The sequence below is a fragment of the Loxodonta africana genome, chromosome 10 (assembly GCF_030014295.1).
Source record: "Loxodonta africana isolate mLoxAfr1 chromosome 10, mLoxAfr1.hap2, whole genome shotgun sequence".
NCBI classification, from domain to species: domain Eukaryota; kingdom Metazoa; phylum Chordata; class Mammalia; order Proboscidea; family Elephantidae; genus Loxodonta; species Loxodonta africana.
This window is the reverse complement of record NC_087351.1, coordinates 5,915,269-5,938,908: the sequence shown is the minus strand read 5'-3', so window position 1 is coordinate 5,938,908 and position 23,640 is coordinate 5,915,269. Positions and strand designations below refer to the sequence as shown.

The window sequence follows — 23,640 nt, the reverse complement described above, 5'->3', positions numbered from 1 at the left end:
GGCATTTCACTTTTTAAATTGGTTCACATCTTGAAGAATTCAGAGGACCAGAATCTCAACCAGGATGGAAATCTGTAGTGAAAAGAACAAAGGATGGAGACTTGAGTTCTAGGTTTCTCGCTGCTTTTGACTTGCCGATGTGGTCTTTAAAAAAATAATAATAACTTCTCTGGGCTTTAGTTTCCACACAGAGGCATTGAACTTGATAACTTCAAAGTCCCTTCCATCTTACAGAGTTAGGATTCTTTAGAAATTAATAAAGTGAGGTCTTCAGGTATTCTGACTTCCTAAGAGAGGCACTTAGGGGGCGTACCCTGTCACTGCCTGTTGGTAATATAGTGTAGCTCACTTGGGTCACAGGGTCAGCACTGTTCCTGGGGTCAGTCATCATCACCACGAAAAGACAGATTGTATCCTCATTAAAAATCTAAAATGCCAATGGAGATGCCCTCCAGAGAGATGGAGATCACACAGCAACTCTTTTCATGTTTAAAATGACACAGGTTGTAGGTGTGGGGAGGTAGGAGGAGGTACAAGAGAGAAGGAAAGGCAAGTTAGAGGATGTCTAGGTGACAGAGAAGCAGGTGCAGAGAACACAGCTTGGAGACTCACTTTTTCCCACTAGAACCTTGCAGACGCTTAGGCCTAACAAGTGAGAAATGTGTCCATGAACTTTTAGTAGAAACCTGAAACTCCTTCCATTACTAGCCACATTACTGCCGTGGAGGGGGGACAAGAGCTGAGCGTCCCATAAATTTATCTTTCTTGGAGATTTCTGTCAGCCATTTCCCAAGCCTGCTATCCCTGTAGCCCTTCTGGCACTCATCGTTTGGACTTCCCTGATCTGCTGTTTGAGATACAGATATTAGACTATGTCTCAGGTTTATACTTGAGCAGGCTTCTCACCTGAGTACTAGCCTTATACGATGACCCGCCTACACATTAGTACTTAGATGGTTACTTTAAACTTAATATGTCAAAAGGAAACACTGAATAGGTCCCCCTTCCTGACTCACTCTGCTTCCACCGCTGGCATCACTAATCTCATTCTCAGAGTTCAGTCTGGAGTTATTTTTCACTCCTCACAGCCCTTCATCCATAATCCTCCCCAACCTCCATATTCGACAGCAATAAACTCATCAGTTTACCCACTGCTCAACAAACGTTAGCTGTTTTATTGTTTGTATTATGATCTGAAATTAGCTGTGGCTTCCCTCACAGAGCCTCTTGAGCGTCTCTTTCCTCTCATCTCCACCTAACCCAGGATCTAGTTGCCTCACACCTAAACTCCCAGAGTAGCCTTTCCAGTGCCCTCCACCAGCCTCTAATTTTCCCTGCTTCGATCCATTTAAAATAAATCAACAGATTGATCTTACTAAAGCCATTTTTGTCAAGTTGTATTTTGACTAAGAACCTACAAAGTTCTCGTACGCCAATCAGAGTGTTTACAAACTCCTCATTTGGTGTTCAGCAGCTTCGGGCAACTGCTCCCTCCTCCCCAGCTATATCTGATCTTTGTCTTTATTTAACACATACTTGTTTGAACACTGCCTCTGGGCCAGTCACTCTCTCTATCACCCAGGGCTCTACAACATTCCCCTCCGCTTCAGTTAAGCCCAGTTTCTGGGATATAACTTTGCAGCTACTACAGTGATTGCCTGCCCCCTGAACCTTGCTTGTGCTCTTGCCCTGCCAGGAATCTCTTTTGGGCCCATCTGCCAGATCTGATATCTCTTCCCAGATGCACCTTCTCTGGAGGTTTTCCATTGAAAGAATCCCAGACCAAAATCACCTTTCCCTTTTTCTTGCTAAGTATTGTTCTCTTATTATTTCGCATGCATTTGTTGGTCTCCCCAACTAAAATCTGAGCTCCAGAGGAAGAAAGGTCAATTTTTCCATTCCCCTTTTCTCCAGACCTAGATAGGGTAAGGACAGGCTCGAGAGCATGAAGCACCTTGATCTTGCACACAGGCATGGATAGGGTCTGCCTGCTGTAGCATAGGCAATAAAGACAATGCATGTGCACTGAAGAGCTAACACTAGCTCCTAGCACAAGGTTAGAGACTCGGCCATTCTTTGATAAAAGTTTAATGTGGAGTTAAATTTTTAAAAATAATTGAAGCCCCTTACACACCATATGCTTCTCTAGCATAGAAATTTCTGCGGTTTTTATTTGAAACACAATGGCCGGTATAACCTACTGAATCTCAATCATTAATCAGATTTGAAATCTTTGTCTCTTCTTGGCTAGAAAGCTAGGTCCCATGAGGACAAGAAGGAGCCATCTAAGCTCCTTCTACCTAGAAGTTGCCCCTACACCTGGTAACTACCTACAAGTTAGCATCAGTTCATGACCTTGAATCAAAGGTTGTCTGACTCCAGTACAAACCAGGCATTTGGTGGAATTTTGTTGTTGGAATTTGCCTGCCTTTTAGTCCAGTTGCACAATGACCTGTCCAGACCCAGAACACACCAGGTGACGTGAAGCCCCTTAGAGAAAGCAGAGAATACGTCGCTTTCCCTTAAGATCCTACAAGGAGACGGAAATGGACTTACCCGCACATAGTAGTTCATGCCCATCCCCAACAGGTGCTGGAGAAAGTGTCTGTCCTGCCTGATCCCAGGGACCGGCTCCCCAGGGCCCGGAAGCGGGCAGACGTCGGGAGTTAAGGCGTGTGCTCTGTGCCCCACCGGCTCGGGCTGGGGCGCAGGTGCAGACCCGGCCCTGTTTTGACTGGTTTCGGGGGAAGCAGGGCGGCCCGGAGCGGCCTCCTGGCTGTCCTGGAGCTTTAGCCGAAGCACCTCTTTGGTCCCCAGGCAGAAGTTCTTCAGACTCAGCAAGGTAGCCGGGCTGGCCAGCTTCACACTCGCCATGCGGGGGATCAAGGTGCAGAGCGGCGTGGGGCTCTCCTGGGGCGCCAGGGTGGCTTCTTCCGCCGGCGGATGAGGTGCCAAGGCGGGGTAGGGGGGCAGCGGAGCGCCCTTGGCCCCGACCGCGCCTCCGGGGCTGCCTTCGTCCAAGGACGTGACGGACTCGTTCCGAAAGCGGCTGTACTTGGCCCGGTGCAGCATCGCGGCGTGCCCGAAGAGTCCTACACACAGCGCGAGTCCTGCCAGGCCGTCCTGACCGCGCTCTCGCATAGCCTTGGCAGTGCCGAAACAGGAGCCTGCTGCATAAATCGCCCCGTCGTCCGACCCATAAACCGCTCGGAAATCAACGCCTCTCCGCCCCGCGCAACTCGCGGCAGCCACCTCTCCAACTCTTTCCGGAAGCCGGCCCTGGCTCCGGGCCCCTGAAGGTTGACAGCCGGGGGGAACGCCTCCCCAGCTCTGACTGCAGCCCCTCGCTGGCCCAGGTTGCAGCCGCCCGGCTTCTCGCGTGGATCCCCGGCTGGGCCCGCCTGGGCCGGGGCTGCGGGCGGCTGGGTGGCTCCCCGCCAGCTGCTCCGCACAGCCCGGGCCGGGCACCGCCGGGCCCGCCGCCGCGCCCGCCGCGCAGGAGCCCCTGGACCCGAGCGCCCCCGCCCCGCCTCGGGCTCTGCGCGCAGGAACTTTCTAACCTGCTCCCTCCGGCCCCCACGGGGCGGGGCCACGACCGGCCTGTTAACCCTTTATTCGTCCCAGGGATTGCTCATTTTTAAGGAGAAGAAATGTCTCTATGAGCCAATGGCCCTTCTGCCCGGGTCAGTGGATTCGCATGGCTGCCTCCTCCTGAAGACCTTGTCTTGCATCCCGTTCCGGGCCACAAGCCAGGAGTGCTAGAGACAGGGGCTGCTCCGCGTGGTCGCACGGACGTGCGGTCCCTCCGTGTCCCTCAAATCCCCCCCTGGCCTGCCCACCCGCGCCCAGAGCGTCCCTCCCTCCTCGACGCCTCTGGGCGCTTCTTTCAGAAAACGTTTGCAGCCGAAGGCTGAGACGTGCACGGGCGATGCGCAGTGTTGAAATTTTATGAATGAACTTTGCTGAATGGATTTCGCTGTGTGTGTGCAAGCTAATAAATCTGTGAATGAAGCTGAGAATAGCTGTAATTGACTGACGATCTCAGGGGTGCTGGTTTTTATCCAATCCGGCGGCAGCTCGATGACTCACGCACCATAAATGCACTAAACCAGTAGCCCCGAGAAATGAAGCTGCGGGGAGAGAGGGGGCAGGTTTATTCTGCGATACCCAATGAATGGGTTAACAGGAAACGCAGTCGTGGCTTTCACTCAACAGTAAGCTGGGCAGTAGCAGGTTAAAGAACTATTTTCTTCCTCGTGGAGACGGGTGGGAGCGCCAAGCAGAGGCGCTGAAAACGAGCTCCATTGTTCCACGGCGGTTAGAACTCAGGGTACACAACTCCCCTGGGAGCCGGGATGCCTCTTCTTAGAAACACCGTTTTTTATTTATTTTTTTTTTAATCGATCGTTGGTTCCATCTCGGGTCTGGCGCAGACTCCTGCACCTATCAAATGCGCTCTGAAGACGGCATGACAACGGCAGAAGGCCCAGCACACAGGAAGCCAGGAAGAAAGCCAGGAATGGAAAGTGCAGGCTCCTAGGAATAGAGAGGGAGCTACTGAAACACGCGCGTGTGTGTGTGCGTGCGTGTGTGTGTTGTGTGTGTGTGTAAGAAAGTACGCACGATAAGAGACAAGCAAATCTCTGCTGAAGGGTAAATTTCTCCATGGGCCAAGGTCCTTGTGTCTGAAATTGTTCATTAATTTACTTAAAAATTAAAGCCAACTGGCCACCACGGGCATCAGGGATGCCACCTTCGCTATCTTACTATCCACAAGGCTGCCTTAGGCTGTGTGTATCCGTGCCTGTGGCGGCCTGAGCTCCCTAGGGATCCAATCACAGGGCTGAATTTATAACTAGCGGAAAAGGCATTCTCACTGGCTTCCGGCTCCCCCCACGGAAACAATGCACCTTTTCACATCCTGTCTGCAATACCTGTTTGGATGTGTTTTTCCCTGGGGAGGCGTGTATGCATCGTCCTGAACCTTCCTTCAATCCTTGCTAACCTTCTTCTCCTGCCCCCACACCTCCCCCTGGGAGAACCGAGGGGAACGGCCTAAAGCGGCTGAGCCTCAATTGCTGGGACTGAGGCTCCAGGCAAGGCTGTGAAGTAACCAGCCTGTTACCTCTCTTCCTCAGCCTTCCTCTCTTTCTTTCCTTCCTCCTGTCCCTGCTGTCCATTCCTTGCTGTCACAGACCCCGGGGACCTCGGGAAAGTACAAGTCTGTGCCGGGATTACCTCATCTGTTAGGACCAGCTACCTAATGGAGATGTTACCAGGATTAACGAGAGAATCCTAATCCGTGTAAGGCCCTTGGCACAGTGCCTGCCCAATGAGTACACAGCAAGCAGTATAAAGACAGGCCGTTGGCGCAGGTTCGCTTCCCTGTGAAGCTGGTGCTCCTGCCCTCTATAGCATAAAGTGTAACCATTTGGGGTAATTAAAAAGAAAAATTAGCACGAAATGGGAGAAGTCAAAAAAGCTGATGCCCAGAGAAACCACCTCCTAACAACCCTGTGGGCCTGCAGAAGGTAGGGAAATGGCAGAAGACAGCCTGGCTGATGTGAATTCTTGCTGAGGTCTTCAGGGTGGGGGTCTCAGGAAGACCGGGTGCAGGCTGAGGGGAGCCAGCTCACCCAGGTAGGTACCGTACTGGCCTCCGCCTCCAGAGGGCTCAGACCAGCCCCCATTACCCAGAAGGAGTGAATCCTGGGAGGGACCCAGTGGAACCAGCTAAGGTAAGAGAGCAGCCATGGCCACCGCGGGCTGTTTCTCTATCCCTGGTAACCCCGGAAAACTTGGCCCTCCAAAACAGCTCTGCCAGGAACTGTTACGAGGGTGAAAGAGACGCAGAGCTGGAACTTGCAAGTGGGAGGTAGCCTCAGAAGCCCAGTAGCTACCTCACTCCAACAGTTTGGGCAGGGGCTGAGAAGCCACCGCAGTATCCCAAGAGAAGACTTACTGAGTGGATTTCCATTCTAGCTAGGTGGGTGGGGAAGGTGGACGGCTCGCTTTTCCCCAGGACATTAGAATATCCTCTTTTATTCCCCCCAGTGGCCATGATCTTTTGGAAGTAGATCACCAGGACATTCTTCCAAGGCACCTCTTGATGGATTTAAACCACCAAGTTTTTGTTTATAGCCCAGCACTTAACCATGCACGCCACCTAGAGATTACTAGAACATCGTCTTCAAGTAGTAATGATGAAAACAAGAGGAGTCATTGTTACAGAACACCAGACAAGTCATACATTCTTATTCCATCATCACAACAGCTTGATGAGGCTGCGACTGCTTTGTTTGCCACCTTGCAGATGTGGAAACAAGGCTCGGAGCAAGTCCAAAGATGTGGCCAAGGTTCCCAGCTGGAGAAGGATGGTGCAGGGATTCCTCCAGCAGCGCCGCATGACTGCAAAGCCTGTGCTGGAGGCCACTGTACTCTCCTGCTCCCAGGGAACCTGAGGAGCTCAAGTCTAGATTCCAGGCCTGTGTTGAGGGCTTCAGGCATCTTGCTGCTCCCAGAGGCCCAGGAAAATTCCTGAGTAGGAAGAAGAGCTGGGAATTTCTTGAAGATTCTCGGGTTGTTGAGAAACCTACCCCTGAGCCCATCCTCACAGATCACCCAGAGAAGGGCCTGACAGAATATTCTCCCACCTACTGTTTTTCCCGCTCTTCTCCCTCCACAACTCCAGGGAAAAGTATATTTATTTCAAAGGTAACTTCTCAAGAGTGAAAACAATAGACTAGAGGTCTCAAGAAACCTGGGTAGCTGGGCCACTGCCTACAAGCTCTGTGTACTTAGTAGCATAGTATCATAGAAAGAGCATTAGCGAGAAGTTAAAGAACCAGCTGTGGACCATTGAGCAAGTTACTTAACCTCTCTGAGCCTCAGTTACCTGTAAAAATGATCACAATAATGGCTAAAATCTTTTAAGGTGTTAAGTGCTGGGCTACTAACTGAAAGGTTGGCGGTTTTAACCCACACGGAGATGCCTCAGCAGAAGGGCCTGGTGATCTCCTTCCAGTAGGTCACAGCCATGAAAACCTTATGGAGTGCAGCTCTGCTCTGCAACACACGGGGTCACCATGAGTTGAAATTGATTTGACAGCAATTGGTGACTGGTGAGGCAGGTTAATATCTTCTGAGCACTTACTCTAGATCAGATCTGTTGTTGTGTGCCATCGAGTCCCTTCGGACTCATGGCCATGCTATAGGTCAGAGTAGAACTGCCCCCATAGGGTTTCGTAGGCTGTAATCTTTATGGGAGCCGATCAACAGGTCTAGGAGCAGTTGGTGGGTTTGAACTGCTGACCTTTCAGTTAACAGCTGAGCACCTAATCGCTGTGCCACCAGGGCTTCTTAGACCAGATCTAGTTCACATTAAATGTGAACTAATTGCTTAACATTTAATCTTTATAGCAACTCTAAGTGGCGGGTGCTGCTTATCCTCCCAATGGTGTAGAAGAAGCAACAGAGGCCCACAGAGGTTTAGTGGCTTGTCCAAGCCACACAGCCAGTAACTGGCTGGTCTGGCGTGGAACTGAGCACTGTCTGACTCCAACTTCATGCCCTAAACCACTGTGATGAGCCAATGTATGTAAGTGTCTAATCTCACCAAGTGAGCACTAACAGTTCTTGCTCCCTTATCCCCTCTTGGAGATCAATACCTATAAAATTCACCCTACATACCTCACTGGATTGCTAGGAGTGAAAACGTGAATAATAAATAAGAAAAAACATCACCGTCATTTAACCATCACAGAATTATTAATCCTGTTATCACCACTGGAAATTAGGGTTTTGCTTACACAACTGTTGTGTGCCTCCTTTGTTTCGAGACCCCTGTGTTGAAGTGTTGAAGATGCAGTCTGATTTTTTCTTTTTGCTTAGAGCAAAATGAGAGAGGAAAGAGATAAATTGAGGGAAGAACTGTTAAACAAAAAGGAACCAGGACTTGATGGCTGGGAAGACTCTCAACCTGTCCAAACGGCAAAAGATGCTAAAATTAAGAGATTCACTGTCACGAAAGTGTGCTCTACCAGAAAAGGCAAGAATGGCCACACAGCTTTTTGCTGATACCCCAGAAAGATCAAAAGGCCAGAGTATTCAGTCACACAAAAGGCTCTTTGAAGAGATTATGGGTGTGAATCACAAATACCCTCAGTCAAACTAGAGAACATCTCAGAAGTTCCAGGTCTTTCTCTCAGTCATCTCAACAAAATTCAAAAATACAGGTGGGGTAGAAACAATACAGGTGGGGTAGAAACAACCCAGGTGCCCATCAACAGACGAATGGATAAATACATACAATGGAGTATTATTCAGCTCTAAAGAGAATGAAGTTCTGATACATGCTACTACATGCATGAGCTTTGAAAATATTATGCTAAGTGAAATAAGCCAGACACAAAAGGACAAATCCTGTATGATTCCACCTTGATGAAATATCTAGAAAAGGCAGATCATTCGAGCCAAAAGAAAATTAGTGGTCACCAAAGGCTGGAGGGAGGGGAGAATGTGGAGTTAGGTAAAAAAAAAAAAAAAAGACAGAAAATATCTCAGCCTGACATCCAAGGAAGAAGTAAGTCAGGATTTCAATGCATTGTTAACCTAATGAAAACATTAAAAATGAAGAAAAAGACTAGAGGTGGGATTATCTAGGAAAGATCTGTAGATGAGCCTCTTATCTAATGGAGTACATCCCCAATGACATACATAGGAGAGCCACAAAGTTCTTGAGAATGTTATATCAGTAGAAACACTGCCAGCTTGGACTAAAAAGGATAAAGTGCAAAATAATAGAAGGCTGTCAAATCCCCAAAATTCTATGGGCAGGAATCAGACTGATAAAACTACTCAGCTACAAAATATGCCACCTTTCATGAAAAAGGAAGAATGACTCAGAGAAGAGAGCTGTAAGCCCAGAGGGCAGAGCCATGAGCCACAGAGGATGATTCCCAGGCCTTGAAACTTAATGGAGTTTGCCTGGCTGTATTTTAAAATTACCTGAAATTGGTGATTTCTTTTTGCCTTCTATTTTCTCCCTTTTTGAGCCAGAATGTAACTGTTATCCTATGCCTGCCTTACCATTATATTTTGGAAGCAGATAGCTTGTTTCTTTAGTTTCATAGGTCAACAGATGCAGAATTGTTCCCCAGATGGATCATACCCAGAACCTCACCCATACCTGATTTAGATGATGAAATTAGAGACTTTTGAGCTAATAAGATTTAGATGAAATTTTAGGCTTTGAGTTGATGCTATAAAAGGTTGAGACTTTTGAAGACTTTGAAATAAGGTGAATGTATTTTGCCTATGGTACAGATGTGACTCTTTGGCAGCCAGAGGACGAACTGTTTATGTTACATTAACATAAAGTTAATGCAATTAATTTGTGTTGTTTAAGCTCCTAAATTTGTAATAAATTTTTATGGCAGCAATAGAAATGAATACAGACACCTGGCACTAACATCAGGGGAAAAGAAGCATTTTTCACCCTGAGATATAAAAGCAACAATAACCTAAATAAATAAATGGGAATAAAAGGTTTGTCCCATCTAATTCTAGCCCCCAAAATAAATGATATCTTTAGCTTTTCTTGTTACTTACAGACTCCCTAAAGAAACAGCTTTTGTGATGCTGATGACTAAAGATCTCTGATGACCTTTGCAGACATGGTAATAGGGGAGAAAAATTATTGTTTTTCATCATGAATAGACTGACTGGTAACCTTCATAATCTTATAGTTTTCCTTTAAATACTCATTATAATTTTTATTTTGTGAACCAGTCTTCCTAAAGCCTGAACTCTCTTGCAAGGTAAAGAATTTCTCTTCTCTAAATACTTCTGTCTCTAAGGCTTCCTTTCATACCACTATGTCATTTGGAAGGTTACTTCACATCTCTGAGCCCCAATTTCTCCTCATTTGCACAATGAAGATAATTATTTCTGCCTCAAAGCATTGTTGTAAGGACTGGCTGAGTGTGTGACACACATTATAATGCAGTCATTCTTGTTAGCATAAAGAACCAAGAGAAAAGCAGAAATAACCAACAGTAAGACTAAATGGATATTAATGCCCCATACATTCTAATCTAAAAAGCAACTTAAAATTTCCCCTGAATTATTCTTAAAAAAAAAAAAAAAGTTTCTCCTTTAGAGTTACACACTGAAGTTTTACGTGTCCATCTGTCAGTTTGTTGTACTAGCTTGCATGTTGCTGTGATGCTGAAAGCTATGCCACCAGTATTCAAATACCTTGTGGACAGGTTTCAGCTGAGCTTTCAGACTAAGACAGACTAAAAAGAAGGACCTGACGGACTACCTCAGAAAAGAATTTGCCAGTGAAAACTTATGAACAGCTGCAAAACACTGCCTGACATAGTGCTGAAAGATGGGCCTCTCAGGTTGGAAGCTACTCAAAAGATGACTGGAGAAGAGCTGTCTCTTCAAAGAAGAGTTGACCTTAATAACGTGGATGGAGTCAAGCTTTCAGGACCTTCATTTGCTGATGTGGCATGACTCAAAATGAGAAGAAACAGCTGCAAACATCCATTAATAATCAGAACATGGAATGTATGAAGTATAAACTTACAAAAATTGGAAATTGTCAAAAATAGAATGCACAAGCATTGATATTCTAGGCATTAGTGAGCAGAAGTGGACTGGTATTGGCCATTTTGAGTTGGACAATCATATGGTCTACTATGCTGAGAACAACAATGTAAAAAGAAATGGCATTGCACTCAACTCCAAAAAGAACATATCAAGATCTATCCTGAAGTATACTGTCAGTGATAGGATAATATCCATACTCCAGTTAATATGGCCATTATTCAAATTTATGCACCAGCCAATAAGACCAAAAAAAGAAATTGAAGATTTTTACCAACTTCTGCAGTCTGAAATTGACCAAGCGTGCAATCAGGATGCATTGATAATTACTGGTGATTGGAATGCAAAAGCTGGAAACAAAGAAGAAAGATCAGTAGTTGGAAGATACGGCCTTGGTGATAGAAATTCTGCTGGAGATTACATGACAGAATTTTGCAAGACCAATGACTTCCTCATTGCAAATATCTTTTTTCAGCAACATAAATGGTGACTCTACACATGCACCTCACCAGATGGAATACACAGGAATTAAATCAACTACATCTCTGGAAAGAGATGATGGAAAAGCTCAATATTATCAGTCAGAATAAGGCCAGGGGCTGACTGCAGAACAGATCACCAATGCAAGTTCAAGCTGAAGCTGAAGTATATTAGAACAAGTCAATAAAAGCCAAAGTACGACCTTTAGTATATCTCACCTGCATTTAGAAACCATCACAAGAACAGATTTGATGCATTGAACACTAATGACTGAAGACCAGACGAGTTGCAGAATGACATCAAGGACATCATAGATAAAGAAAGTAAGAGGCCATCAAAAAGACAAGACCAAAATGGATGTCAGAAGAGACTCTGAAATTTGCTCTTGAACGTTAAGTGGCTAAAACAAATGGAAGAAATGATGAAGTAAAAGAGCTGAAGAGAAGATTCCAAAGGGCAGCTCAAGAAGACAAAGTAAAGCATTATAATGACATGTGCAAAGACCTGGAGTTAGGAAATCAAAAGGAAAGGACACACTTGGCATTTCTTAGCTGAAAAAACTAAAGAAAAAATTTAAGCCTCCAGTTGCTATATTGAAGGTTTCTATGGGGAAAATATTAAACGACACAGGAAGCATCTAAAGAAGTTGGAAGGAATACATAGAGTCACTATCTCAAAAAGAATTGGTCAATGTTCAATCATTTCAGGAGGTAGCATATGATCAGGAACCGATGGTGTTGAAAGCAGAAATCCAAACTGCACTGAAGGCATTAGCAAAAAACAAGGCTCCGGGAATTGACGGAATACTAATTGAGATGTTTCAACAAACAGATGCAGTGCTCGAAGTGCTCACTCATCTATGCCAAGAAATTTGGAAGACAGCTACCTGGCCAACCAACTGGAAGAGATCCATATTTATGCCTATTCCCAAGAAAGGTGATCCAACCAAATGCTGAAATTATGGAACAATATCATTAATATCACACGCAAGTAAAATTTTGCTGAAGATCACTCAAAAGTGGCGGCAGCAGTACATTAACAAGGAACTCCCAGAAATTCAAGTCAGATTCAGAAGAGGACGTGGAACCAGCGATATCACTGCTGATGTCAAATGGATCCTGGCTGAAAGCATAGAATACCAGAAAGATGTTTACCTGTGTTTTATTGATTATGCAAAGACATTGGACTGTGTGGATCATAACAAATTATGGATAAAGTTGGGAAGAATGAGAATTCCAGAATACTTAATTGTGTTTTTAAGAGGAGCCTGTACCTAGATCAAGAGGCAGTTGCTTAAACAGAACAAGGGGATACTGTGTGGTTTAAAGTCAGGAAAAGTGTGTGTCAGGGTTGTATCCTTTCACCACTCTTACTCAATCTGTATGGTGAGCAAATAATACGAGAAGCTGGACTATGTGAAATAGAATGGGCATCAGCCTTGGAGAGAGACTCATGAACAACTTGTGATACAAAGATAACACAACCTTACCTACTGAAAGTGAAGAGGGCTTGAAGCACTTACTGATGAAGGTCAAAGACTACAAGCTTCAGTATGTATTACACCTCAACAGAAAGAAAACAAAAATCCTCACAACTGGACCAATAAGCAATATCATGATAAACAGAAAAAAGATTGACGTTCTCAAGGATTTTATTTTACTTGGATCCACAATCAATATCCATGCAACCAGCAGTCAAGAAATGAAAAGACATTGCATTGGGCAAATCTGCTGCAAAAGACCTCTTTAAAGTGTCAAAAAACAAAGACGTCACCTTGAAGACTAAGGTGCGCCTGACCCAAGCCATGGTATTTTCAATTGCCTCATATGCATGGGAAAGCTGGACAATTAATGAGGAAGATGGAAGAAGAATTGATGACTTTGAATTACGGTGTTGGTGAAGAATATTGACTAGACCATGGACTGCCAAAAGAATGAACAAATCTGTCTCAGAAGCAGTACAACCAGAATATTCCTTAGAAGCAAGAATGGCAAGACTATGTCTCACATACTTTGGACATGTTTTCAGGAGGGGTCAGTCCTTGTAGAAGGACACCATGCTTGGTAAAGTAGAAGGTCAGCAAAAAAGAGGAAGACCCTCAACAAGTGTATTGACTCAGTGGCTGAAACAATGGGCCCAAGCATAACAACGACTGTGAGGATGGCACAGGACTGGGCAGTGTTTCGTTCTGTTGTACATAGGGTTGCTATGAGTTGGAACTGACTCTATGGCACCTAACAACAACAACTGAAGTTTTGAGGGATGAAGTGATGTGATCATTGAAATTTACTTTAAAATAACTAGCAAGGGAGAAAAAGTTGGGGGAAATGGAGTACAAATGAAACAAGTTGGCTGCATGTTGACAGTTGTTGAAGATGGGTGATGGGTAGTTGAGAATTAATTACACTTTTTTCTCTACATTAGTAGAGCCTGGAATAATACTGATCCTAGAACATGTAGGGAATGGAGACCACAGAGAAAGTAGGGCTGGGGAGGTGCACAAAATGAGGTAGGCACACTTAGCACTGCTCTTATTGGACTTGTCAATAAGAGGAAGACATATGGGTAGGACTGTGAAGTTTGGGTCAGGTCATCTGTATCTGTCAGGACTGCAGGTTAGCTCTAGGAGGTGTTTCTCTAGTCTAATCTTCTATTTCTGTAACATAAATTTAAAAAATTGGGTTTGTCTAGCTAAGCCTCAGTTTCTACAACAGTAAAATGGTATGGGGAGTGGATGCTCTTTGCCATGGTGCTGGGCAGGGAGCAGTTCATAGCCATGAAAATGCAGCAATATACTATTATTGAAGAGTATGCGTTCTAGTGAATCATGCCATTGTTACCTAGCCAGTGAAGTTGTGGAGAGGTTGTCCGGTGATGCATTTTTCAACGATCATACACATGCCCATATCTTCAATTTATAACCACTGTCCTCTTAACCCCAAATTCTCCTTCGAGCTCCAAACTCATGTTCTAAATTCAAATTTCTGACTTCAGTGCAGTGGGTTTCTCATATATGTGGCCTTTCAGGCCTTGGGTTTATAATTCTGCTAAAAATAATTGGTTGGGCTACAGCCTGCCCTGTGATTAGTCTATTTTGCATACCTTGCTGGGATTGGACAGTTTACTGTGCAAATAAGGTACCTAAAACCCTTTCGAGGATTGGTCTATTGCTTTGCAAATTAGGTGACTTTTTGCCTACTGCAGGGAATGGTTAATTTTGCCATCCTGCTAGGCTTATAAGGGCCAATCCCACAGAGGTTGAGGGGAAACTCACTACTATCAAGAAGAGGAGGCTGGAGCATAGCGCATCCTTTGGACAAAGGACCCAAGGTCCCTGCTCTGAGAACCCCCTAGACACAGGAGAGAGTTTAACACTGGAGATGGCATGAGACGGTGAAAATGGCAGAAACCACAGCACAGCCCAGCAGCAAAGAAGCAGTGACAGCAGTACAAGCAATGTGAACCAGGAGACCCACATAAGACAGCTGCAGTGGGCTTCCTTGCCCACAGAGCAAAGTGGCTACAATGGACTTGCTGACTCATGAAGCAAGAAAGCTGAGCGCCTTTGGACAGGAGGCTTGCTGGTGGAGTGGGGTGCCTTCAGGCACTTGTTGGTGGAGCTAACATTTGCCCAAGCTGTCCAGAGGCCAAGAGTGAGACCCAGCAGTAGGTACGGCCAAGAGAGGCCTGCTGGCAGAGACCCAAGCTAAGGGCCTGCTTATGGGCACAGCTGAGGAGCTGAGAGGTGAGTTGCTTGTATACCATCCTGATTGGCAAACTATATCCTGTCTCTTGTATCCTGCTACCTCTAAGTGGATCCTGAACCTGAGTTGTAGCCAGTTACTTTCCTCATAAACCACATAGTCATGAATATGGTCTGTGAGTTCTGTATGCCCATTGCAATGAATTATCAAACCCAGCAGAGAAGTAGAGAGTGCCATGGGGATGACGGCTGGTGTCAGAATTGGAAAAAAAAAAAAAACAAAGTTGGAGACAGGAGGTATGTCTCACTTCCACACCATAGACATCAGCTTTGGGCTGATCTTGATTTGCATCTCTCCCCCTGAAGTTAGAGGACTTCTGACACTAGTAGGTTACTCTGCCCATCTTCAAACTCAACGGGTCAAAGCCAGAGCTTTCCTTTCTGACATCTGCTCTTCTCCTGTATGCCTTATGTTGATTACAACATCACCATCCTTCCTTTTATTCATCCAGCTGTCACCTTGGACAACTCCCTCTCTTCGAACCCCACATCTAATCAATCACTAAGCAGCCGTTCTACCTTTGAGTTGACTTAAATTGATCTTATCCTCAATTTTCCATTCACATTGCTATAGGTCAAGCCCTGGCCTTCTCTCATTGAGGAGCCCTGGTGGTGCAGTGGTTAAGAGCTATAGAAAGCTACAGCTGCTAAGCAAAAGGTTGGCAGTTTGAATCCACCAGCTGCTCCTTGGAAAACCTATGGGGCAGTTCTTACTCTGTCCTGTAGGATCAATATGAATCAGAATTGACTCAACAGCAACAGGTTTCTACGGGGCCACCCATCCAGTATATTCTTGTCAGAATTACCTTTCTCTAAGTCAAAAATATAAGCACACCCATTTCTAGGTTTAAACATTTAATGATTTTCATAACTGACAAAATAAAATTCTAATCCTTCACTATGGCTAGGGCCAACTAGCTTTTCCATCTCTTCTCCAGTCATTATTTCCTGTAAGGTAGATTTCTAAAAAACCATCTTACTGGCCACTGTTCAAAGTCAGAGGAATAATGTGAGAAAATAAAGGTGTTTAGCATGACTGTCCTGAGAAGTCTAGCTCATCTCCATCCCCAAGTAACCTTTGCCTCCCTCCAGGCTCTTTCCTCCCCTCATCATCTGCAGACTCCAAATACTGCACCTTTCAACTTCTCAACCATTCTTATTCTTCATCAACACAAAGAGACAAATGCTTGATAACATTTTAAATTAGTATTGGTGGTGACTGCCTTTAGATTTTTTTCAACTCATGAAAGAGAGAATGAACCAGCAGTGTTGTAAGGCTGGTTCAAATGGGAAATAGAATAACAGGGATTTACATAGTCTACCAGAAAAGGTTTTCTGGAAACAAAGAAGAAGGATCAGTAGTTGGAAAATATAGCCTTGGTGATAGAAACACTGCTGGAGATTGAATGATAGAATTGTGCAAGACCAACAACTTCTTCATTGCAAATACCTTCTTTCATCAACATAAACAGTGACTACACATGGACCTCACCAGATGCAACACACAGAAATCAAATTAACTACATCTGTGGAAAGAGACGATGGAAAAGCTCAATATCATCAGTCAGAACAAGGCCAGGGGCCGACTATGGAACAGACCATCAATTGCTCATATGCAAGTTCAAGCTGAAACTGAAGAAAATCAGAGCAAGACCACGAGAGCCAAAATATGACCTTGAGTGTATCCCACCTGAACTTAGAGACCATCTCAAGAATAGATTTGACACATTGAACACTAGTGACTGGAGACCAGACAAGTTGTGGAATGACATCAAGGACATCATCCATGAAGAAAGCAAGAGGTCACTGAAAAGACAGGAAAGAAAGAAAAGACCAAGGTGGATGTCAGAGGAGACTCTGAAACTTGCTCTTGAGCGTAGACCAGCTAAAGCAAAAGGAAGAATTCATGAAGTAAAAGAACTGAGCAGAAGATTTCAAAGGGCCTCTCGAGAAGACAAAATAAAGTATTACAATGACATGTGCAAAGAGCTGGAGATGGAAAACCAAAAGGGAAGAACACACGTGGTGTTTCTCAAGCTGAAAGAACTGAAGAAAAAATTCAAGCCTCGAGTTGCAATAGTGAAGGATTCCATGGGGAAAATATTAAATGATGCAGGAAACATCAAAAGAAGATGGAAGGAATACACAGAGTCATTATACCAAAAAGAATTAGTCGATATTCAACCATTTCAAGAGGTGGCATATGATCAGGAACCGATGGTACTGAAGGAAGAAGTCCAAGCTGCTCTGAAGGCATTGGCGAAAATCAAGGCCCCAGGAATTGATGGAATATCAATTGAGATGTTTCAACAAACAGATGCAGCGCTGGAGGTGCTCACTCATCTATGCCAAGAAATACGGAAGACAGCTTCCTGGCCAAACGACTGGAAGAGATCCATATTTATGCCTATTCCCAAGAAAGGTGATCCAACCGAATGTGGAAATTATAGAACAATATCATTATATCACACGCAAGCAAAATTCTGAAGATCATTCAAAAATGGCTGCAGCAGAAATTCAGGCCAGTTTCAGAAGAGGACGTGGAACCAGGGATATCATTGCTGATGTCAGATGGATCCTGGCTGAAAGCAAAGAATACCAGAAGGATGTTTAAAAAAAAAAAATGTGTTTTATTGACTATGCAAAGGCATTTGACTGTGTGGATCATAACAAACTATGGATAACACTGCGAAGAATGGGAATTCCAGAACACTTAATTGTGCTCACGAGGAACCTTTACATATATCAAGAGGCAGTAGTTCGGACAGAACAAGGGGATACTGCTTGGTTTAAAGTCAGGAAAGGTGTGGGTCAGGGTTGTATTCTTTCACCATACCTATTTGATCTGTATGCTGAACAAATAATACGAGAAGCTGGACTATATGAAGAAGAACGGGGCATCAAGATTGGAGGAAGACTCATTAACAACCTGCGTTATGCAGATGACACAACCTTGCTTGCTGAAAGTGAAGAGGACTTGAAGCACTTACTGATGAAAATCAAAGACCACAGCCTTCAGTGTGGATTACACCTCAACATAAAGAAAACAAAAATCCTCACAACTGGACCAATGAGCAACATCATGATAAACGGAGAAAAGATTGAAGTTGTCAAGGATTTCATTTTACTTGGATCCACAATCAACAGCCATGGAAGCAGCAGTCAAGAAATCAAAAGACGCATTGCATTGGGCAAGTCTGCTGCAAAGGGCCTCTTCAAAGTGTTGAAGAGCAAAGATGTCAACCTGAAGACTAAGGTGCGCCTGACCCAAGCCATGGTATTTTCAATTGCATCATATGCATGTGAAAGCCGGACAATGAATAAGGAAGACCGAAGAAGAGTTGACGCCTCTGAAATTGTGGTGTTGGCGAAGAATATTGAATATACCATGGACTGCCAAAAGAACAAACAAATCTGTCTTAGAAGAAGTACAACCAGAATGCTCCTTAGAAGCAAGGACGGCGAGGCTGCGTGTTACATACTTTGGACATGTTGTCAGGAGGGATCAGTCCCTGGAGAAGGACATCATGCTTGGCAGAGTACAGGGTCAGTGGAAAAGAGGAAGACCCTCAACGAGGTGGTTTGTCACAGTGGCTGCAACAAAGAGCTCCAGCATAACAACGATTGTAAGGATGGCACAGGAGTGTTTCATTCTGTTGTGCATGGGGTTGCTATGAGTCGGAACTGACTCGACGGCACCTAACAACAACAAGGCTTGCTTTATGACCTAATATGTGGTCTATTCTAAAGAATGTTCCATGTGTGCTGGAAAAGAAAGTATACTTGGCTGCTGCTGGGTGGAGTGTTCTGTATATGTGTATGAGGTCAAGTTGGTTGCTTGTGATGTTTAGATCTTCTGTGTCTTTATTGAGCTTCTTTCTGGATGTTCAGTCCTTCAGCAAAAGTGGTGTGTTGAAGTCTCCTACTATTATTGTGGAGCTGTCTATCTCACTTTTCAATGCTGTTAGAGTTAACGTTTTATGTATCTGGTGGCCCTGTCATTGGGTACATAAATATTTGATATGGTTATATGCTCGTATACTGTCCCTTTAATCATTATGTGGTGTCTTTCCTTATCCTCTGTGGTGGATTTAACTTTAAAGTCTATTTTGTCAGAAATTAATATTGCCACTCCTGCTCTTTTTTGATTGTTGTTTGCTTGATATATTTTTTTCCCATCATTTGAGTTTTACTTTGTGTCTTTAAGTTTAAGGTGTGTCTCATGTAGGCAGCATATAGATGGATCATTTTTTTTTTTAATCCATTCTGCCACTCTCTGTCTCTTTATTGGTGCATTTAGTCCATTTACATTCAGCGTAAATATGGATGGGTATGAGTTTAGTGCTGTCATTTTGATGTCTTTTTTTGTGTGTATGGTATTGATGGTTTCTTTTTTGCACTTAATTTTTGTGCTGAGCAGTTTATCTCTATATATTGTCTTTTCCTCGTATTCGTTGTTGTCGATTTCGTTTCTGCTGAGTCTCTACTCTTTTCTTGTATTTTATCTTGATGAGTAGAATTGTTAGTCTCCTTTGTGGTTACCCTAATATTTACCCCCTTCTTTTATGTTTAAACCTAACTTTTATTTCTTTGTATTGCCTTCTCTTCCTCTCTGTATAAAAGATCTATGACTACATTTCTTAGGCCCTCTCTACTGTTTTAATGTTGTCTTCTTTTACATAATGACACTGCTGTTTCCCTATTTTGAGTGTTTTTTTATCTTGATTTATTTTTGTGATTTCCTATCTGGGTTGCCATATGATTGGTCTGTCCTGTGCTGTAGTCTTGGGTTGATAGCTGATACTGCTTCTAACCAGAGCATTCGCTTTAGCATTCCTTGCAGTTTTGGTTTGATTTTTACAAATTCACTAAACTTCTGTTTATCTGGAAATGTCCTAATTTCGCCTTCATATTTGAGAGAGTTTTGCTGAATATAGGATTCTTGGCTGGCAATTTTTTTCCTACAGTGCTTTATATAAGTCATCCCACTGCCTTCTTGCCTGCATGGTTTCTGCAGAGTAGGCTGAACTTATTGACTGTCCTTTGTAGGTGACTTTTTGTTTATCCCCAGCTGCTCTTAAAATCCTTCATCTTTGGTTTTGGCAAGTTTGATTATAGTCTGCCTTGGTGACTTTAAGATCTACCTTATGTGGCATTCAGTGAGCATCTTGGATAGATATCTTCTCATCTTTCATGATATCAGGGAAGTTTTCTGCCAACAAATCTTCAACAATTCTCTCTGTATTTTCTGTTATCCCTCCCTGTTCTTGTACTCCAATCACTCGTAGGTTATTTCTCTTGACAGAGTCCCATATGATTCTTAGGGTTTCTTCATTTTTTTTTAATTCTTTTATCTGATTTTTCTTCAAATATATTGGTGCCATGTGCTTTATCTTCAATCTCACCAATTCTGCCTTCCACTTGCTAAATTCTGCTCCTCTGACTTTCTATTGAATTGTTTCATTCTGTAATTTTATTGTTAATCTTCTGAATTTCTGATTGCTGTCCCTTTATGGATTCTTGCAGCTTATTAAATTTTTCATTTTGTTCTTGAATAACGTTTTTAATTTCTTCAACTGCTTTATTTGTGTGTTTCTTTTGTTCTGCATATTGCCTGATCTCCTTCCTGATCTCATTCCCGATGTCTTGAAGAGTTCTGTATATTAATCTTTTGTATTCTGCATCTGGTAATTCCAGGAAGGCACCTTCATCCAGAAGATCCTTTGATTCTCTGTTTTGAGAGCTTGTTGAAGTGATCATGGTCTGCTTCTTTATGTGATTTGGTATTGACTGTTGTCTCCGAGCCATCTGTAAGTTATTGTATTAGTTTATTTTATGTTTGCTTACTATATCCTAGCTTCTTCTTTTGTTTCGATATGTCCAAATAGGTTGCTTGAGTGAGCTAGCTTGATTATTTTTGGCTTTGAAGCTCTAATGTCCTGTCAGCAGATGGCTAGAGCTGTTATCAGGTATATGAGCCTAGGAATCCATTCACTTTTCTTGCATGGATTCAGCTCTGGTGTCCAGGTTGTTGGTCATCAAGTGTGTGGTACAGGCTCTGTCCTACAGTCTTAGAGGGGCAGGGGTGATTGATGTAGGTACCAGTATCTGGTTGCAGCAGTGGGTCACGCTCTGAACAAGGCAGGCGGCTGACAACCATCCCCCAAGTGTCTGTGAGAAAAGCATGTCCCTGTTCCCTAGAGCACACAGGTGGGTGGGTTCTGCAGACAGACCTTGGGCACCCAGTGCTTTTGGTTGTAAGGACTGGGAGGTACCAGTTATCCTTGGACCCCTGTCATGGGTGGCTCGTTGACCTGAGTGGAGCCACCAGTCCTTAGGCCCTTGATCTGGGTAGGTGAGGACCCTATTTAATAGGCAAAGCTGTGTCAAACATCAAGCACCCACCTCTCCACCACACAGCTGAAACTGTTGCAGTCTGCCAATGAGGGTCTATTCTCCTGAAATAGGTCCACACATGTCCATGCAGTGGGGCAAGGTATTCAAAGTCCACAAACCTTTTATGCATGGAGAGGAGCTGCTTCTGTCCTGAGCACCCCTGTTTAGTGTGGCTGGAAAATTATCTTTTCCCCAATTGTGAATTTATTCCTTCTCCAAGGCTGGGAGAATGACTCAGAGCATGCAGCAGGACCTATCTCAGGCCCGGGGACGTCGACAGCCTCTGGAGCCAGCTTGGGTGGTGAGGGTGTGGTAAAATATACACAAGTACTTAGCTTTTGTTGAGAGTGCCGTTCTTTTTTGGTTTCCGAGGTGTGAGTAGGCTGCACAGCTGCCTGTTCCTCCCTGAGGAAACTGCAGCCGATCAATACCACCAGCCCACCACAGCCTGAGGGTTCCCAGCGATTCAGGTCTGGCAACTCCTCTCTGCTTCTGAACCGTCTCTTCCTCCCCCTGGTGCTCAGTGGATTTTCTAACTTTGCCTTTGATGTTCAGGGCTTCTGGCTTGTCATAAATGTAATCATTTCATTTGTTTTTTCAAGTCTTTGTTTTAAGAGGGTTCACTGGAAGTGTCTGCCAACTCTGCCATCTTGGTCTCTAAATAGCTTAGTGATTTCTTTAAACTCATTGATAGAGATCAAAATGGAGGAATTTCAAGCATCAGTCAGTAGATGTACATGGGTAGACTAGAATTCTCTCCCATTAATCTACATATATTCCTCTCCTTGAAATCACCTATACAGATGACTTTACTGGTGTAGCAAATAATGAAATTAGGGAGGTAATTACCTGAAAGCCTAAAGCAATCTAATGAGCTCTGTGATTATTTATCAAAGATAAATCTGATCTACTGGATTTCCTCTGATGACCCAAGTTTAGCCATGACTTTGAAAAGCAAATCAGCCCCAGTTTTCTACCACGTATCTATTGGGAGAACTGCAAAGCCCACCTGGTTACACAGACGAAATCTGGAATAGGGAAAAACCACCAGTTCTGGAGCAGTTAGACTTGGATTTGAATCCTAATTAAATCACTTAGCAGATGATGGCCTCAGAACTTGTTTCCTCACATGCAAGTGGCTGATTGTGAATATTAAAAAAAAAAAAAAAAATGGAGACATGGTCCCCAATGCTGGTCTGTGAAAAAGTTTTCACCAGTTTGTGTAGAAATTGTAATAGTTTTAAAAACTGGAGGTAGAGAACGGACATTTTAGTAAGGCACTTATAGAGCTAAATTTAAAGAGTTTTTATTTTCAGATTGTCTATCTTATTTTGTGGAAACCCTGGTGATGCAACGGTTAAGAGCTATGGCTGCTAACCAAAGGTCAGCAGTTCAAATCCACCAGGCTCTCACTGGAGAGTCTATGGGGCAGTTCTACTCTGTCCCATAGGGTTGCTATGAGTCGGAATTGGCTCAATGGCAGTGGGTTTTTTTTTTATCCGATTTTGTGGGTGTGGTAAAACATCCTTTCCATTATGAAATAATGGTGATCGTGAATTAAAACCAGCTGCCACCCAGTCAGTTCCCACTCGTGTCAGCCCGTGGGTGTCAGTGCAGAGCTGTGCTCCGTAGGGTTTTCAGTGGCTGAGTTTTGACAATTAGATCAGCAGACCTTTCTTTTGAGGAGCCTCTGGGTAGCCTCGAACCTCCAAACTTCTGGTTAGCTGTGGAGCATGCTGACTGTTTGCACTACCCGGGGATTCCTGATCATGAATATTAGATTAAAAAAAAAAAAAACCAAACCTGTTGCCATCGAGTTAATTCCAACTCATAGTTGGAACCATAGCAACCCTATAAGGACGGAGTAGAACTGCCCCATAGGGGCAGTTTGCAGACTGCTTTTAACCACTGCACCACCAAGGTTCCTGAATTGTATTTTAAATGGCTTTATTTGGCAAAATAAAAGTTAGCAACTGTATATCCATTTCCAAATGATTTTTGATACTCCTTTGAAGAACCACCGTAAAAGATATACTCTGGATTTGCTTTATGAACTAAAAATATGTGAGCTATCACTATAGTTTCTGAAAGTGACATTGCTTGTATGGTGATGAAAATATTATCCACCTGCTCCTAAAGATTCGCAAAGAACCCCCACCAAAATAGTACCTCCTCCGAGAGTCTAACCAGGACCCAGTGTCTACCAGAGAGAGAGAACTCAGGGCCCATGCTCAGCCTTCTGTGGCCTTCTTTTGTAGGAGGGGAATTTCACACCTCAAGGCTTTTACTTGAGTGATGAGAGTGAACAGCATGATGGGACCCTCACTCTTTAGAGGCTAAGGAACCTCCCTGGCCAGACAGTAAGTGCTGAGAGGGAAGAAGGAGAG

The 23,640-nt window shown here is 44.0% G+C and overlaps 1 protein-coding gene across 1 annotated transcript in view; it reads right to left on the bottom strand.

Annotated features, from left to right (window-relative positions):
* SHC4 (SHC adaptor protein 4) overlaps positions 1 to 3,427 on the bottom strand; it is a 247,411-nt gene extending 243,984 nt beyond the window's left edge. Inside the window, exon 1 of the mRNA XM_003420135.3 lies at positions 2,557 to 3,427. Coding sequence (XP_003420183.1) covers positions 2,557 to 3,141 — 585 coding nt within the window. The 5' untranslated portion in view covers positions 3,142 to 3,427. The remainder of the gene's footprint in view (positions 1 to 2,556) is intronic.
* Between the last annotated feature and the right edge of the window lie 20,213 nt (positions 3,428 to 23,640).